Source organism: Adiantum capillus-veneris, chromosome 24 (genome assembly GCF_014529385.1).
Source record: "Adiantum capillus-veneris isolate H3 chromosome 24, ASM1452938v2, whole genome shotgun sequence".
Classification (NCBI taxonomy): domain Eukaryota; kingdom Viridiplantae; phylum Streptophyta; class Polypodiopsida; order Polypodiales; family Pteridaceae; genus Adiantum; species Adiantum capillus-veneris.
Window position 1 is genome coordinate 33,198,511 of NC_140954.1, and position 18,958 is coordinate 33,217,468.

An 18,958-nucleotide genomic window follows, 5' to 3' on the forward strand; every position below is an offset into this window, starting at 1 on the left:
TTATTTAGACTACACACAATTCTACAGATTGAGTATGGAAGGACATCATAGTGAAGAAACGAAAAAGAAAAACACTATGGTAATGCTTTATACACTAAAAAAGGAGCCTAGCAATATCTCTATGAGGACCACTAGCTTGTGTGAGCAAATGCTTGCACTCTACATACTTGGATCCTCTACTTTTAGACATGGTACCATACATTCAAGGGTTAAGCTATGGTGGCCTAAAGATAGAAATTCGACTAGGTTGGTCCAATTATAAAAATTACTACTTAAAAGATTCTTTTAACAAATTATCCATATTCAAAATGCAAACCTAGTTGGGTTAGTATCACAACATGATTCTTCCTCGACTTTATAGGTACCATCAATCATACACACATTAAAAAACAACATGAACGTCCCTTTTTGTTGTACAAGAATCAAGCTAGTCCCAACACGAGGATGTATTCTGCACACTATGCGCATTTGGACTAGAGTGCCCAACTTGGCCTTATGTGTTTTGAAGGGTGTGCTAGGGTCAGATTATTGAAGCTAGTTTTTGTAGGTGTGAGTTTAATACTTTAGAATTGTCCGAAGGTCTCTTTGTGTGGCCCTTTTTTATGCTTTCCATGACAATGTATGTGAGAAGTACCAAATTCTACTTATAAAACATACCTTTAACACCTACATCAAAAATAGCTATGTGGCCTACTTCAAAAATAGCTAAATAAACATAGGCACAATCCTCAAAATGTGATTTTTTTGCATCTCATTCTTTGATACAAATTAAAAAACAAGGCTTTCTGATATACCTTTTCATCAACATTCCATGAAAGTTGATACAAAAAAACAAGTCTACTGGAAAACCATTTCTATTGCCAATATTAGGGGGCTTGACCTTGGCAATTTGTTGTTTTTGCTACATGGCAGTTGGCCATCATATCCACTTTTCCTACAAGCAAATGATAACATATCTCAATTTCAAATAACGCAGATGGGTTTTATCTATAAGCTCAGTAAAGGGCTCTTAAGCCTACTAAGAGTAATTGAAATTTGAGACAATTTCCTAAATATCCCTCATATCTTTCCAAAAACTCCCAAAATACCCCATATTAATTCCGAAGGCTGTGGTTTTTCAATTAGGACTTAAGATGGTATTGTCGGCTCTTGAGATGAAATGGTACATCACTTGTAGACATAAATGCCTTTATGTTTGAGCTCATTGTTGGAAATTTTTGCCCAGAACACTAAAATATAGATTTCTATTGTCATAAAGAATAAACTACGCAAAAATTGGGGCTACACCCCGAAAGTTAGTACAAAGGAATCTGAGAGTTTTTTTAATTTGGGGTATTTTGAGGGTTTTTTACAAATTTCAAGGGAATTTTGTTAATCTGTCCATTTAGTTTTCAAAAGAATTTTGTTTATCTGACCATTAAGTTTTCACAAAACCCTATAAGGACTTTTGTCCTTATGTGCAGTTACCATCCTAGTGATAGACGATAAAACCTGATGAATTGTTGAAACTCAAAAGCTCTTGAAAAATCTGTACACTTTCCTTAATGAAGGAAATTTGCAAGTGAATAAACAAGCTCTATGCAAAAACAAGAACCATATCAATCTTCAAGAATACGCCAATGACAGCAAGCATGCGGTTTGAACAGAAAATGTCATCCAGAATATAACATATGAAAGGTCAGCACCACGTCAAGCATTCTTTGCACATCTTCATAGTTCTTGAAGCACTATTAAAATTTTATGGCTTTGGCCATTTGTTGCGAAGAATAGAGTCATAAATGCTACAAACTTTTATTAAGAACCTGTCGACCAAAGCTTCCACCCTCGATCATCCCTTGAAGATCAGCTGATAACACATAAGATGCTTGCACATTGGTTCTCCATGTAATGGCAACAAGAAAAGTAACATTCTATGTTGGTATTATCATCCCCAATCAACTTGCGGAAGATGCCAATATCCACTGTCCGGAGGTCTTAAAGAGGGTGGTAAGTTTAAAAAAGCCGGTGGTACATACTCATGCGTGACATCTGCAACAATCACCAAAAAGAATAGACTAAACAGATAGTGTTACAAATATTCGTGTCCACAAATTAAAAGTTGTCTGATTGGAATGAGCGAAATCCTTTCAAATTGGCATAAACAGAAATGCCACTTAAATTTTAAATGAAAAAGGCGGCGCGAGGAGTTAGTTGTATTTGGTGCAAGACCAATCTGTGATCGATGTTAAAATGTTGGTGTTAATGTTCTTTTTCTTTTTTTTTAATGGAGCTATCAATTAACTTTTTCAGCATACATGTCTTATAGCTTGATCTCTAACCCAAGATTATCAATGATTGATGAAGCGCACAAACCCAGTATATATTTAAAATAAGGAGTTTCAACTTTCGAAGAGCCTGGGAGCATTATGTTGAGCCACTTTGGCAAAGATGCTTTGTCCTGTTTAGGCTTGATGACCGATTTAACGTTTTTCAAAATACTGATAAGCCCACTCCTTGAACTTAGGTGACCTTCTCAATGATAAAAGACCTTTTAACCTTGAATGGTCAAATTCACTAAAACCATGTTTCAACTTTCAAGTGCCAAACTCTGGGTGTTAATGATGTGCCAGCGAAGGATGCCTGTTTTGAGCCTACCCATTGCTTGATCACATGATAATGCATCAACTGTCAAAACTAGGAAGCTTGGCAACAATCTACAAAGCCTAGCAAATCCTCTTGGGTCTGCAAAGCCTTACGCCACCCACTCCTGAAGGGAAGCATGACCAGGTGAGCTTCCCAATGATGATAACAAATCTTTGGTGAAGGCTTGGAGTTACATAGTTAGCAAGCCTGGAACCTCCATTGCCCAAAGAAGCCCTCTTTCCTTTCAAAGGACCCCTTTCCGAGGCCCCCATGGGAAGTCTTTCCTGGTTTGTACTAATATAAGAAGTGGGAACACCACAATGCAAACTAAGCACCCCAATGCACCAAGGTTTATCCCATAGTAACCCAGAACGAGAAATCGGAACAGGGAACAGCGAATGGCAACTGGTAGGAACTGCCATTCCCTGTTTCGGACACTCATGTCTGAAACACGGAATGGGGATTCGGAACGGGAGCTAGATTGGGAACGGGGAATGATGACCTGAAAATGGCGTTCCCTGTAACTATGGTTTATCCAAAGAGATTAAAAAAGCAAAGTTCGAACTATGCACCAACCCTGGATAAAGCCTCATTTACTTTGCTACACGAACTACCAAATATACAGAACCATTACAATTGAGGCTTGCAAAGTGTTTATGTATCTAGAAAATAAATAGAACTAAATGGAAAAACCAAATCACGTTTGAATTTTAGAAATTGACTTTCAAGGGGAACCCTGCCCTGAAAAATAAAAACAAACATGCACATAACCACATGCAACAAAGACTAATAATGCAAACAGCCAGACAACCCTCACAACTTGTGAAACATCTATTGTGGATGCAGCCTGCAGCCATTACCTTTCATGGCACCATGTTGACTTTGTGAAGTTACATGCTGAAATCTGCACCGTGTGCCATAATGGCAGACACCCTGCAATATATTGAAAATAAATACTCATGTACTCGATAACACTGTAATCTACAAATATAGATCTGGAATACCTCACCACCTCTCTTTTGTGCGGGACGAATCTAACTCCCTTATGTGAGATTCTTTTCCACTACCTCCAGAAAGAAATTTCAGTTATTGTGTTAGTTTTTGAAGGTTTTTGCTCAGATTGCCTACCTTCTGGGGAGTTGGTTTCTTTGTGGCTGTGCCAGGTTGTCTTTTCTTTACTGGTAGAGGGCTTGTGCCCAATGATTGTCCTGTCAACCAAGATTTGAGGCAGTTCCATAGGACACCCTATTTTTTGGGCTGATGACTCTTCAAATACTTGTATCCTTTTATTTCCAGGTCGTGGCACACATCGGATTGGGGTTGCACCAGGGATATTACATGGGTATCCGGTCATTATACCGGTTGGTCACCACTCTTGTGTAGAGTGCCCATTGCAGGGCTTGTTCATACTCCCTCTCTCATTGCATTTTTGTGCCTTTTCCGTCTCCCTTCTCACACCCCTCCTATGCACATGCAACACACGAACAGAAATTGCAACAACTGAACTCGAATAGAGAGCGAGAGAGAGCGAGAGAGAGAGAGAGGAGTCAACACGAAGCGGTGAAGTTCCGCTTTCTTGAACCACCTGCACCCATTTCGGTATTTCTTTTTATCGATGATCACAAAGGTACAACGACCAAGGGGTTCTCCTCCGCAATTGCTACCAAGCTAATCTGCCAGAGAGAGCCCACAAGGCATTTATTTATAGGTTACATGGAGCCCCCTTACTGGGTGCCCCAGTTTGCTTTTCAGTTAACCCAAAAGCTGGCGCTAAAAGTTCTTGCAAGCAGTCCGTATAGCAGACTATGTGGCAGCCTGTGAATCGCAGCGCTAATCACGGAGGCCATGCTATGTGCCACTTTGGCCAGTTTTAGGATCCCACAGCTGGTTCGTAAGGTCTATTGACATTTTCGGCACCCAAAGTTCCCGGCCACGAGGCAATTGCAGAGGAGAAACCCCCGACCGTTGTACCTTTGTGATCATCGATAAGAAAGAAATACCGAAAGGGATGCCAATCTTTGGGGCTAGTGCTTCAGGAAGCGGAATTCTATCGTTTTGTGTCGGCTCCTCTCTCTCTCTCTCTCTTCAAGTTCAGTTGTTGCAGTTTTTATTTGTGTGTTGCTATTGATTTCTCGCCCTGGTGTTCCCTTGTCACCACGCCTTCCCCTCACTTTGTCATGATATCAGAGACATGATATAATAGAGAGGTTACGAGATGAGGTTTGATCTCACGTGTTAGGGAATAAAGGCCTAAGTGCCTTGTACTTATTAACTTATAAGTTAAAAAACTTATAAGTGAGGGGGCCCAAGTGTGAATGGACCCCTAGTCACTTACTCATATACTCAAAGGTCAAGCCCAAAATGGATCTATCGTAACTTTTTCCAAAACTTCTACGCGTTCTCTCTCTCTCTCACGTATTTTTTTTCTGCGTGTGCTTCTTCTGCGCCACTCTCCTCTTCTCCTTCACTCTCATTGCATAGAGTAGCAAGTGGGCTCTCTCTCCTGCTCCCCCACACATGGTATCAGAGCTTTAGGGTTTCCAAGAGAGCCATTTTCGCAACACAGATCAGAATTCTGTTCTTGCTCACTGCGGGAAGGATATTCAACCGTTTTCGATCAACTCTGTCGCGAAGGGATCCTCTCACCGTGTAGAATCGACCTCCGGTGACAGTTTCCCCAAAATTAGGGTTTCAAAAACTGGCGAACAGCAGCCTATTTCTGATGAAATTGACCAATTTCGGGGTCAATTTGATGCAATTTCATTAGGGCAAGTCTCACAGGTCAATCTTACAGGTGTTTCCACCAACGAGGTTCTGAAAATTCAGCAAAACAAGTGTTTACAGGTCTGATTTTTGCCCTAAAACAGGGAATTTCAGCAAGCAAATGATGTATACACCTTGTGGAAACCTTTGGTAAGGGTTTGGCAGTGAATGTACGCCGTTTTGGGGTGATTTCGCGTGAAATTTGCTCGCTGTTTTTCTGTAACAGCAAGCTGTTTTTGCCCGATTGCGCACATTTGGGCGTGTTTAGGTCGGCAAAACAGGGTTTCAGTGTTTGCAATCACTCAGAATGGCTTCTAGCAGTGAAAGTGGCAATTTGTTGCACATTCGCAAGCTTGAAGGGGCCCATAACTTTGCTATATGGAAGAAGCAATGTTATAATGTGATGTTGCAGAAGAAACAGGCGAAACCTATTAAGTTATAGGGTGTGAAACCGGATGATATGGAGGTTGAAGAATGGGAAGAAGTGGACGAGTTGGCTCGCTCCACGATCATGCTTTCGGTGTCTGACAATTTACTCTTCAATGTAGAGAATGAGCAGACAGCATGGGGCATGTGGAAGCGTTTAGACGAGTTGTATGCACAGCAGAGTGCTGCCAGTAAAGTGTATTGGCTTAAGAAGCTTATGGATCTCCGCATGAAGGAGGGCACGCACATGTCAGTGCACCTCAATGAATTCAATTCTATTTTCAGCCAACTGACAGAGCTGAAATTCACGATTGATGAGGAGTTCAAAGCTACTTTTCTGCTATGCACATTGCCCGAGAGTTGGGATGTATTCCGGACAGCTCTTAGTAACTCAAGTGCGTCACTTAAGTATGCAGATGTAGAGAGTTCTCTCTTGATGGAAGAGATGAACAGGAAGAACACCACAGGTGGGTCTTCTAATGCATTGCACTTGAGAGGCAGGTCTCAATAGAGGGAGAAATCTGACAGTAAGGACAGGGCACGCAGCAAATCTCGTAGGAAAGATGTTGTGTGTCATCATTGTGGAAAGAAAGGGCATTATAAACGGGAATGCTACGAGTGGAAGAAAGAGAAGAACAAGGGTGCTGAAACTGATGCAAAGGACAAGGGAAATGCCAAGAAGAGCACTGTGTTGATTGAGGAAATCAATGTTGCTAGTAGTTGTGACAGTGACAGCAGCACTGATGTACTCAATGCCTCTTCTGTGGATGCACATACCCTTGCTATGGGTTCTGATGTGGACATACATACTTGGATTCTTGATTCAGGTGCCTCCTTTCATGTAACACCTCATAGGGATTGGTTTACACAGTACTCAGGCGAGGTGCAGGGCACTGTTTATTTGGGAGACAACTATGCATGTGACATTGCAGGTATTGGCAGTGTCCAGTTTTCCTTTGCTGATGGTATGACTTTTGTTTTGCACAAAGTGCGTCATGTGCCACAACTCAAGAAGAGTTTGATTAGTACAGGGCAGCTAGATGATGCAGGCTATCACACCACTTTTGGTGATAGCAAGTGGAAAATTTGTAAAGGGGCCCGGATTGTAGCCAAGGGTTGTAAATCGGACACTTTGTATCCTTTGCATGTATCTAGTGTGCGTGACTATGTTGTCGCCGTAACCGAGCAGCCAAGTGTTTCTTTGTGGCATGGCCGGTTGGGACACATGAGTAAAAGAGGAATGGAAACTCTGTCTCGTTGTGGCTATTTGCCGTGTTTGAGGTATGCTGATTTTTCTCATTGTGAGCACTGTATTTATGGTAAGCACAGTCAAACACCGCACAAAAGGTCTCTTTCTTTGAAGTCTGACAGGTTAGACTTAGTGCATTCCGATGTATGTGAAATGCCACAGTTGTCCTTAGGGGGAAAGAAATATTTTGTCTCGTTTATCGATGATGCTACACGTAAGGTGTGGGTGTATCCAATACGTGCTAAAAGCGATGTTTTGGATACTTTCAAGAAGTTTCTTGCGTTTGTTGAGAATCAAACATACAAGAAGCTTAGGTCTTTGCGCTCAGACAATGGGGGGGAGTATGTATCAAAAGCATTTATTGACTTTTGTGCTACTAAAGGATTAAAAGAGAGCTCACGGCTCCTTTTAATCCCTCTCAGAATGGAGTTGCAGAGAGGTTGAACCGGACTATCCAAGAGAAAGTTCGGAGTATGCTGTCACATGCTGCATTACCTCATGGTTTTTGGGCAGAAGCTGTGCAAACAGCTATTCACTTGATTAATCGCTCACCTAGCAAGGCTTTGGGTGGAAAGGTGCCTGAGGAGGTGTGGTATGGCAAGCCACCCTCATATGCACATTTAAGAGTGTTTGGTTGTGAGGCCTATGTTCACATCCGGAGTGAACTGCGCACCAAACTAGAACCAAAGTCTCATAAATGCATTTTCCTAGGATATGGTGAGGATGGTGAAATGGGGTATAGATTATGGGATCCCGCATTACGGAAAATCATACGCAGCAATGATGTCATCTTCAATGAGAATTGCATGCACAAACAGCCCACAAAGGTCGAGGAAGTGCGCCGGGTTGTTTTTCGTGAAGATGTTACATATGGACAGCCAAGAAGGCCCAATGTTCAGCAGCCTTTACATGCTGAAAATGGTGCTGAAAATCAGCCATTAGCTGCTGAAAATCAGCCCCAACAAGTTGCCATTGATGCACCACAGGTAGGGGAACAGGTTGATGCTCCTAGACCGCCCGTTGTTGCGATGCAACCGGCTGAACAGCCTGCTGTTTTTGATGGTTTACAGGCTGAAAATCCACCTGTTATGGATCATTGGGTGCGTAGGTCTACCCGGGTGACAAGGCCCCCCGATAGATATGAACCGTCTTTGGACTATGTCATGCTCACTGATTGTGGTGAGCCGTCTTGCTATAAAGAGGCTATGCAACGGGAAGACAGTAAGAAATGGTTCAAAGCAATGGTTTCGGAAATGCAGTCTTTGGAGAAAAACCATACATGGGACTTGGTTGATTTGCCTAAAGGGCATAAGGCTCTGCCATGTAAATGGGTTTACAAGACCAAGGTCACATCTGATGCTTCTTCTAAGTACAAGGCACGTTTGGTTGCTAAAGGGTACAAGCAAAAGCATGGTGTTGATTTTGATAAGATTTTTTCTCCTGTTGTAAAGCTTGCCACATTACGTCTTGTTTTAGGCCTGGTTGCTTCTGAAGATATGGAGTTAAAGCAAATGGATGTCAAAACAGCGTTTTTGCATGGCGATTTGCTTGAGATGATCTATATGATGCAGCCAGAAGGTTTTGTGTCAAAGGGGCAAGAGAAGAAAGTATGTAGACTCTTGAAGAGCTTGTATGGTTTGAAACAGTCTCCCCGTGCATGGTATCACAAGTTTGATACATTCATGAGGTCTCAAGGATACAAAAGAAGTAATTCTGATCACTGTTTGTATATCAAAACGGCAAGTGATGGATCTCTTCTATTGCTGATTTTGTATGTTGATGACATGCTTATTGCGGGTAAAAATGTCACGGAGTTGGATGCATTACAGCAAAGCTTAAAGAATCGCTTTGACATGAAGGATCTTGGTGATGCTAATCATATTTTGGGCATGCGTATCTCTCGAGATAGACCCAACAGGCGTCTGTATCTATCTCAACGAGATTATGTTAATAAGGTGCTACATCGTTTTCATATGGATGGGGGAAAGGCACTTGGTACTCCGCTGCCTCCATATGTAAAACTGACTGCACATGACTGCCCAAACACAGATGATATGCGGGCTGAAATGGCCAAGATTCCTTATGCATCAGCCGTTGGCAGTTTGATGTATGCTATGGTTGCTACACGTCCGGACATTGCATTTGCGGTGGGAGTGGTAAGCAGGTACATGAGCAATCCTGGCAAAAAGCATTGGGAAGCAGTGAAGTGTATCTTGAGATACTTGAAAGGCACTAAAGACTTGTGCATTTGTTTTGGGAAGAGTGAGACATCTGTGCATGGCTTTACAGATGCAGATTTTGCTGGACATCCAGATTGCAGGAAGTCTACCTCTGGATATGTGTTTACATTCACAGGAGGTGCAGTTTCTTGGATTTCTAGACTGCAAAAATGTGTTGCTTTGTCTACCACTGAGGCTGAGTATGTGGCTGCCACTGAGGCATGCAAAGAAGCTTTGTGGCTCATGCGTTTGGTAGAAGAGCTTGGCATTAAGTCACCGGTTCCTGTGCTACACTGTGATAGTCAGAGTGCTATTATGCTTGCAAGGAATCCTGTTTTTCATGCCAAGACAAAGCACATAGAGGTGAAGTATCATTTTATCAGGAGTGTGCTTGATGACAAGAGCATTACACTTGTCAAGGTGCACACAGATGACAATCCTACAGATCTTTTGACCAAGAGTCTTCCAGCAGAGCGGTTTGCATATTGCCGTCAGATGATGGGTGTTGGATGAGTAAGTGCATGATCAGCTGATGTATCATAGTTAGCTGATTCTTTGATCTCCCAAGGTACATTGCCTTTAGGTGGGAGGTTGTTAGGGAATAAAGGCCTAAGTGCCTTGTACTTATTAACTTATAAGTTAAAAGACTTATAAGTGAGGGGGCCCAAGTGTGAATGGACCCCTAGTCACTTACTCATATACTCAAAGGTCAAGCCCAAAATGGATCTATCGTAACTTTTTCCAAAACTTCTACGCGTTCTCTCTCTCTCTCACGTATTTTTTTTCTGCGTGTGCTTCTTCTGCGCCACTCTCCTCTTCTCCTTCACTCTCATTGCATAGAGTAGCAAGTGGGCTCTCTCTCCTGCTCCCCCACATCACGTACAGCCTGTGGTTACAGAACCTCTGCGCCATACGTTACTAGCCCCCTTCTCTTAAGCAGGAGATGCATGATGCAGTGATTGACCTAGATGGTGCCTCTTGCCTTGGAGAGGATGGGTTGCTAGACAGTTCTTTTTGCAGTTCTGGGATGCTCTCAGCCCCGTTATGCTTTCAAGTTTACAACGCATATTTGACACAGGAAAGATGACCGCGTCTATGTGTTCAGGACTTACATCCCCCCAACAATGGAGACTAATCACTCTCAGGTCTTCCATGTATAAGATCTTTGCTTGCATGATCAGTATCTGCTTGAAACCCTTTATGCCCAATCTCATCCATGCTTCACAGATAGGTTTTGTGTGGGACCGCTGTATTTTGAAATAACATATTTACTTTCTATAAGGCAATCGAGTGGGCTCGTTAGACTGATCAGCCTATAGTGTTCATGCTTCTTGATTTTGAGAAGGCTTGTGATAAGAGTACATTGGGGTTTCTTGGAGAACACCATTCAGAGGAATGGTTTCTCCTTGCAATGGATGGACAACGTTTCTTAGAGGACACTATTCAGAGGAATGGTTTCTCCTTGCAGTGGATGGACAACGTTTTCCTCTGTTTTGTTCAATTCGACAGGGATGTCTCCTCGCATCCTACTTCTTTTTGTTTTTTGTTGAGGCCATGTCGCTCTTCTTGCACCACAGAACCTCACAATTGAGAGGTCTTACTATGCTTTTGGCTGACTCGCCCAATTTGTTGAATCAGGAGTATGCAAATGACACTATGCTTTTTGCACGATATGACACACCCACTTGGTGCTCTTGTAGGAGTGGATGAGGATTGTCAATGGGGTGCACATGATAATTTCACTTGGCTACCTAGGGTAAAGGAGCCGATTACGGACCGGGGTCCAATACAAGGAAAACATTTTATCAAATGGTAAAAAAGTTCAAGATTTATGGAGATTACCTCTATTCCCCTTTACCCTAGAGGGCAGACTTGCAGATTATGGGTTTCCGTGTCGGCATTGATGTGTCACTTGAGCAGCACTTTGCACCCGTACTACATATAAATATACCTAGACGAATCCAGGATAAGCCCAGATTCACCCTAAAAGGAAAGTGCAAGGTATAGATCCATGGTAGTCACCCACAAGACAAAAACCATCATCAGCTATCTTGATAGACTACAGTCTATCAAGAAGAAACTTTGCCATTGGTCATCCTTGTATTTATCTTTGGCTAGCATATCCCTTGTGGTGAATCGGGTTCTTGCGATGACTCGGTTCACCACATCCTGCATGACCCTTCACTTCCCTCCCCCCCCCCCCACAACATCAAAGTGCGACGGAGGGCATGGGTGACGAGAGAGAGAGAGAGAGAGAGAGAGAGAGAGAGAGAGAGAGAGAGAGAGAGAGAGAGAGAGAGATTTATACGAATGTCAAAACATGTAATATTCCATATTTCAATCAGACAAAAAAATGTGCATTGGGCCTATACATTGCTAATGGTGTCATCGTTATCTATCCATGCCGTTGCATCCTTGTAAGTTAATAATGTACTAGATTGCTCTTTGTGCCATGTGGACATGCTAAACCTGCTTCATAGCCGAGATAAGGCAAGAAAGTTTAGGGGATCTTACCCTAGCATCCTGGTGAGTCTATTTGCTTGACGTGTATGCCCGAGCGCACCTACTAGGTTAGTTTTTTCTATTGCATAAACCTCTTTGCAAAGATGGTTGTACAAGAGATAACAAGGTAAACATTTGTAGCCATAGGATAGCATCAACATGTAGACTAGACTAGGATAGGTAGGATATTTTTTCTCTTTTGTTAGAGTTGGTCGAATTTGGATGGCCACCTCACCACATGTGGAATGAGGGTGTAAAAAGAGGAGCAAAAGAGAAAGACTAGAGCCCTTCATGTGCATGTTATAGGTCAAAGTAGAAAAAGAGGTGCAAGAGCTCTTGAAGCGCATGGGTATTTCTGAACCTACACACAGGGGCTTGGAGAGTTGGCAAGAAGGAAAGTGATGAGAAAGGAAGACCCAAGGAAAGAGCACTCATTATACGTTTCCCTACGTTGGAAGCTAAGAAGGAATTCCTGAAGAAGAGACCAACACTCAAGCAAACTGGGATATTTTTGGGTGATGACTTCACTCTAACACACGTAGCACACATGCAAGAGCTGATGCCAGAGATCAAGGCGGCAGGGAAAAAGGAAACATTGCTTTCTACAGGGGAGGGGGAGTAGTGGTGTTGGAAAAACGCACTGCATGATGGTGCAAGACCTATGGGATGGCCACCTCACCACATGTGGAATGAGGGTGTAAAAAGAGGAGCAAAAGAGAAAGACTAGAGCCCTTCATGTGCATGTTATAGGTCAAAGTAGAAAAAGAGGTGCAAGAGCTCTTGAAGCGCATGGGTATTTCTGAACCTACACACAGGGGCTTGGAGAGTTGGCAAGAAGGAAAGTGATGAGAAAGGAAGACCCAAGGAAAGAGCACTCATTATACGTTTCCCTACGTTGGAAGCTAGGAAGGAATTCCTGAAGAAGAGACCAACACTCAAGCAAACTGGGATATTTTTGGGTGATGACTTCACTCTAACACACGTAGCACACATGCAAGAGCTGATGCCAGAGATCAAGGCGGCAGGGAAAAAGGAAACATTGCTTTCTACAGGGGAGGGGGAGTAGTGGTGTTGGAAAAACGCACTGCATGATGGTGCGAGACCTATGGGACCAGCCTTAAAATGGCAGCACGGAATTGTATCAATGAAGCTAGATGAAGACGCTTTTGAGGATAGCTTTAAGGGAAGGTATATGATTGGCGGCACATTACCTAGAGTGACGGGATACCATTGGGAGACTGCTTGTAGGCAGGATGTGAAATCAACACATAGAGGACAGGGCTCAGGAGGTGTGGCAGTCCTATTTAGAAAGGAGCTTCAACCCCTCATTCGTATTGTTCGGACAGATGAGCAAGCCAGATACATGTGGGTCAAAGTGAGAGCAGAGATCGGTAGGCCACTCTACATTGCAATATGCTAATTTTCTCTCTCCACATCTCATTATGCATCACCAGGGGGAAATGATATTGGACGAGGACCTATGGGAGTTCTCTAGGGATGGAGATGTCATTCTTCTGGACAAATTTGGGGATTGCACATGAATTGGCCCTCTTGAATGACCTCCATAGATTTCCACCGTCGTGTTTTCCCATAGACATGGGGCTAGCGCAGTGGATTATGTTTTGGCTCAGCCTAGTTTCACACCCTCTATTGAGGACTTTATAGTCAAGCCCACACCTATTGGGGTAGTAGTAGATCATGCCCTCCTCACATTTATTGTCTCATTCGAGTTAAGCACAGCTCGACTGGCACAGAGATCTATGCATACCCGATACACTTTTACTTTGGAGACTAATTATGTCTACATAGGTGGTATCTACAGACGCTTATGCACAAAGGATCCGGAGAGACCTCTAGGGGAGCTCGCCTATATATTGACAGAGACACTACAGGATGCAGCAGCACAAGCATACCCACACACTGAGCCTGGGCAGTGGCGACGTTCTAGGAGCATACCCATAATAACTAGTATGATGAGGAGTGTAGAGAGAACCGACTTCAAAGGGAGGTAGTCATTACTCACGGCAGTCATGGATTGCCTCTCAGAGTTTCGTAAGACGGAAGAAGAGGGCGTTTCTAGCTCAACTAGAGTAGGATTTATATCAATTGTTTTTTAGCCAGGATTCAGGCGAGAATGGCGACTCTTCCATTAGCACTCTCTCCCACCAATGATCACTTCTACGGAGGTATGGGGTTAGTATGCGTCAATCAAACACTGAGTTCATACTGAACAAAGTGGTTCAATCATTCAGTTCTAGCTTCGTGGTTATCTCATCCCTCGGGAACTTTTGATGCACTTACGACAGTTCTATTCAATCATTCATCATGATTCAAAATTCATGATTCTTATCGTTATCAGGTTCATTCTGGAGCTGTCATTGCTCCAAATTCATCATCATCTCATTCTCGATCCTGTTATCTATTCACAAATGGTGAGACCTTCCATAAAATGTTAGTTTCATACGTAAATCAAAGTCATTTTTAAAAAGTCCTACTTTAAAATTATTCATTCATAAAATCACAAAGCAAAATAATGCCAATTCATCCATAATTTTCTATATCTGTTCTAGAACGTCTAACTCCTCGCCTAGTTCTATTTTCAACCTGTCAATCATTCTCATTCTTGTGCCTTTTTGGGGCACCGTGCAGATATATGTCCTTGTTCCGCACATTCAAAACACTTTTCCGCTTTGAAATATTCGTCTTTTTGTTCTTCTATCAGTCAAGGTCGTGTATCTTTCTGTCGTTTGCTTTTGTTATGACTTGTTGAAGGTTCATCTGATGGATAAGTCAAGTTACCCCAATGCATAGCAAAGCCTTGCTTACCATGTCCCATCAACTGCTGTATGGACTCAAATTTTATGTAACAAGCAGTAATCTCGTATCTCTTTGGGTAGTCCACAGTAGAATCGCTCGATTTGCTGCTTGAAACTGACCTTCTTAAAGAATGAAGCACGTAGAAAACATCCCGAAATCTCTCACAGTAAGTATCCAAGGGTTCTACCTTGACCATCCAAAGATGAATCCAGTCTGTAATCACGTCTGTTCATATTCTTGAGTGAGCCACGAAGAAATAAAGAGTCTCTTAAACTTCAGCCACTTTGTCGGTGCTTCTTTGCTTAATAGAAGAGTGGACCACCATGTCCGTGCATTGCCTTTCAAAGAGGATGTTGCACGTCTGATCTTGGAGTGCTCTGTATAGCGGCCTATAGAAAATGCTATGTCAAATTGTTGGATAAAGGCTAAAGCCTGGGGAGCATCTCCAAACCTTGAACAGGTTTCAAACATTACTGCCTGTCCACCCTCTTTGAATTCCTTGGTTTTTGGCCCCCGTCTTCGAGAAAATCATACTGGTTGGCTTTGTAAAAGTGCTTCCTTTTTTAGTAAAACATATGGTCATCAGAGTCCGAACTCTCAGAAGAGGATGCATCCTCATCAGAACTGCCAGAAAGTGTTGGGATCCGCTTTTCTTGGCCTTCTTCTTGTTCTTTCCCAATCTCTGGTTCTTTCGTCGTTTCTTGCCCTTTCCGTTCCTAATCACTCGAGTCAGAAGAGGATGAGCTGTCTGAGCTCTCAGAAGAAGATGAGGATGAACTGGACAATCCTTCGAAGCGTACATGCTTCTTCTGTTTTCTTGCATTTGCAAAAGAAGATTTTCGGCCCAAATAACCAGGGTAGTTAGTTCCCTTGTTGCGTTTCTTCAGCTGCTTCTTTTGTCCCCAAAAGTTGGTTGACTCCTCTTTTGACATCGGCCTCAAGTTCATCTTCAATAAACATCCGTGGGACAGGAGGTTTCTCGAGGGCTGACTTTATTGGGGAATCGATGGCTTTCTGCCTATGGGAATGCACCTCATCGATTGGGTGTCGAGTAAAAAATTTAGCATACTCGGGATCCTTTGCTAACCGAAGCATATGCTTGGCACAATCATCAACCTATTGTTGATGTTGCATCTCCATCAATTGATACTCCATAGACCGAGGTGGCCCGTACTCTTGATCTGTTGATCCATTTGAATTTCCCGTGCTGCCTCCCGTTCCAGAAGTGTTAGATTTACACCACTCTGCTGCATCACACACGTTTAGGGCACTTCCTTGTACGGCTAGTGTCTCCGGGGTGGTCACCCATAGCATAGGTTGTACCTTGTCTGGCCGGCCACTTGAGTTTGGCGCCCACCTTGGACACTCATATGTATGGGGCCAAGGGGGTACACATTCTTCTATTATGGTAGTCATGGGGGGTTGATCGCCCCCTCTTCCACCATACCTTGCGTTTCTCTCTCTCTCTCTCTCTCTCTCTCTCTCTCTCTCTCTCTCTCTCTCTCTCTCTCTCTCTCTCTCTCTCTCTCTTCCGCACGCGCACTCTCACATGGTATCAACCGCCAGCGTTGAAAAAACACTGCTCTTCCCAACGCAAAAAGCGAAAATCTGCTGTATAGTCTTTGGGGCCAATATCTCTAGGCACGGAACACCGCCGGGCCAATGCAAATCTATTGTGAACAGTGAATTGGTGCTGTCGCGGTCGATTCTTGACTTGGAGTCTCCAAGTCTGTTACAAGATGGGGGTGCCCATAGTGTTGATTTGGGAAATTATGGCTCTATACAGATCAGTGATGGGACATGTACGCACTCCGAAGGGGATATCTAATTTAGTTCACTCCACCATTGGGGTGAAACAGGGTTGCCCATTGTCTCCTACCCTATTTGATATGTACGTAGATGCGGTGTCTGATTACGTTGACAAAGAGGGTGATAGAGGTGCCCAGCTGGCAGGGACGTGGATCCCATTGTTGTTATATGTTAATGATATTGTGTTGATATCTGACTCGCCAGAGGGTATGCAGCGACAATTGGATGCATTACACAATTTTGCAGAGGCTAGTGGATTGTCTGTAAACCTTGGTAAAACCAAGGTTATGGTGTTTTAACACCACACCACGATGGATCAGGAGATCAGCAACCTTTCACATATGGTAAAGAGATTGTACAATATACAGATGCATACAGTTACCTTGAACCTTGGTGTTTTAACACCACACCACGATGGATCAGGAGATCAGCAACCTTTCACATATGGTAAAGAGATTGTACAGTATACAGATGCATACAGTTACCTTGGGGTTGTCTTCACCGGGCGAAGGTTTTCTTTGGGGAGAGCAGCAGAGACTAGACTGACTAGAGCTTTCGCGGCCTTGGGAGGCTTGGAGAGGAGTTCACAAGTTCAGTTCCAAGAACCTCAGACAAAGTTATGGCTCTTTGATACTTTGGTAGCCTCAGCTATGTTGTATGGGGTGCAGATATGGGGACCTTCTATAGGCCAGGATAGTTGGAGACGTATGGAGAGGCCCTTGGTATCTATGATCTCTCGATTAATCAAAGCCAAGGCCTCTGTACCTCACGCTATCATTCAAGCAGAGCTAGCTGCCCCTCCTATGGAGATTGAGGCGCTTACCAGATCAGTCTCCTTTGTGTACAGATTGTGGGATACTATTAGAGAGATATGCTAGATTGGCCCTTGAGTCTTCTAGACAGTTAGCTCTTGAGGGGGACACGTCATGCTGGTATGCACAGATGACATCATGGTTTCAAACACATGGCTTCACCATGGACAGGCTGCCCCCTTTCCAGTACTCTCTTCAGGCACCCTTGATGTCTCTTACACGGGTGGAGATTACTAGACTCATTCGTCAGGACCTGATCCAACTAGATACCAGGAGGACAGGGATAGAGCCGCCACAGGAGTTGGGCACGAAGATGGCTTTCTATAGAGAGCATCTTCTTCGCCTCATAGGAGATGGGTTTGTGATTCGACCCAGCTACATGGACACACATATGTCTCATGGTTTGCGATGTGCCATTGGTCAGATATGCACATCCTCACATCAGCTGGAGATTGAGACTAGTAGATTCAGATGGATACCAGCAGACAGCAGGATATGCCACTTATGCCAGCTAGAACAAGAGACAGAGCTACATTACATATATCATTGCATTATGTACTTGAGATACGGGGCCGTTTCCATTTATTATTCAGAGAGGGTTTCGGTCCTTTCTCTAGGGTCATGAGTTATGAGGATCAGAGATGTCTTGGGCTATATCTACTTGAGTTACACAAATATAGAGACACTTTACTGGGGAGAGATAGAGAGAGACAGTCCCAGAGACAGATTACAGATTTCTTTTCACTAGATATGGGACAGCTAGAGGAGCAACCATCACCGCAGAGCTCAGCTCACACTCATTCGACCACTACCGGCACTCTCATCAACCGAGCACTAGAGCTACGGAGATCCAGACGGCCACGATTGGGGAGAGGGGCTACATAGCATCGACGGAGACTACAGCACAGGATTCGATCCATACTCTCTCGAGATCCAGAGTGCAGATGAGGATGGATTCTAGTAGTAGTATCTTTGTTCTAGTTCTTTTGTACCCAGACATGGTATTATATTCACCATTTTGTAACAGATTGGTCTCATAGGTCATTTTGGCCTTTTGAAGACGTTAATATAACATCTCTCTCTCTCTCTCTCTCTCTCTCTCTCTCTCTCTCTCTCCATCCAGATGGGATTGTTTCTAAGACGTTAAAATTTCTCTCCACTTCTTCCTCTCTCTATTGAGGGTGGATTAGCAGAGACATACCGTTCGCATGAATTGTAAGCATACTTTCTGGCCAACAGCTGCTTGTTGATGCGCTGGCTCTGCACATATACTCAATACTGAGATAGGTGTTTGTGTGTGTGTGTGTGTGTGTGTGAGAGAGAGAGAGAGAGAGAGAGAGAGAGAGAGAGAGACCTTGGAACGAGTCGAACCAAGCCTTCTTGTTGCGTTGATGGAGGACGCCTTGGAGATGGCGACGGCGAGCAGCGGGCGTGTCCTGAAATTGCTTGTCGCAGTAGTCGCAGTAGTATTTGCCTACTGGCATTGTTTTCCAAGAGTTGAGAGAGCCAGACTAGAGGGAGCAAGTTGTACTTGTAAATGCCTAGATGTCCTTTTGGAGCCGGTCACCCTCGGTCCCGACTAGTTCACCGGCCTCGCGAGGTGTGGAGAGAGAGAGAGATCCTCACCACAACCCCTATGTGCGCACTCATAGATGTTCTTCTACATATCGACTACAATTGACGTTGTCACATACGCCAACCTCGTTGCATGCTTTCCACTGTTCTGGTGGTTGCGGTTG

The 18,958-nt window shown here is 43.6% G+C and overlaps 1 protein-coding gene across 1 annotated transcript; it reads right to left on the reverse strand.

Annotated features, from left to right (window-relative positions):
- Nucleotides 1-1,620: 1,620 nt before the first annotated feature.
- Nucleotides 1,621-18,747, reverse strand: LOC147426180 (C2H2 and C2HC zinc fingers superfamily protein). The gene is made up of 4 exons (XM_086498702.1): nt 18,574-18,747; nt 18,421-18,479; nt 3,483-3,555; nt 1,621-2,028 (listed from the first exon to the last, which is right to left on the reverse strand). The coding sequence occupies exons 1-4, from the start codon at nt 18,701-18,703 to the stop codon at nt 1,925-1,927; spliced, it is 366 nt and encodes a 121-aa protein (XP_086354828.1). The 5' UTR covers nt 18,704-18,747; the 3' UTR covers nt 1,621-1,924.
- Nucleotides 18,748-18,958: the final 211 nt, after the last annotated feature.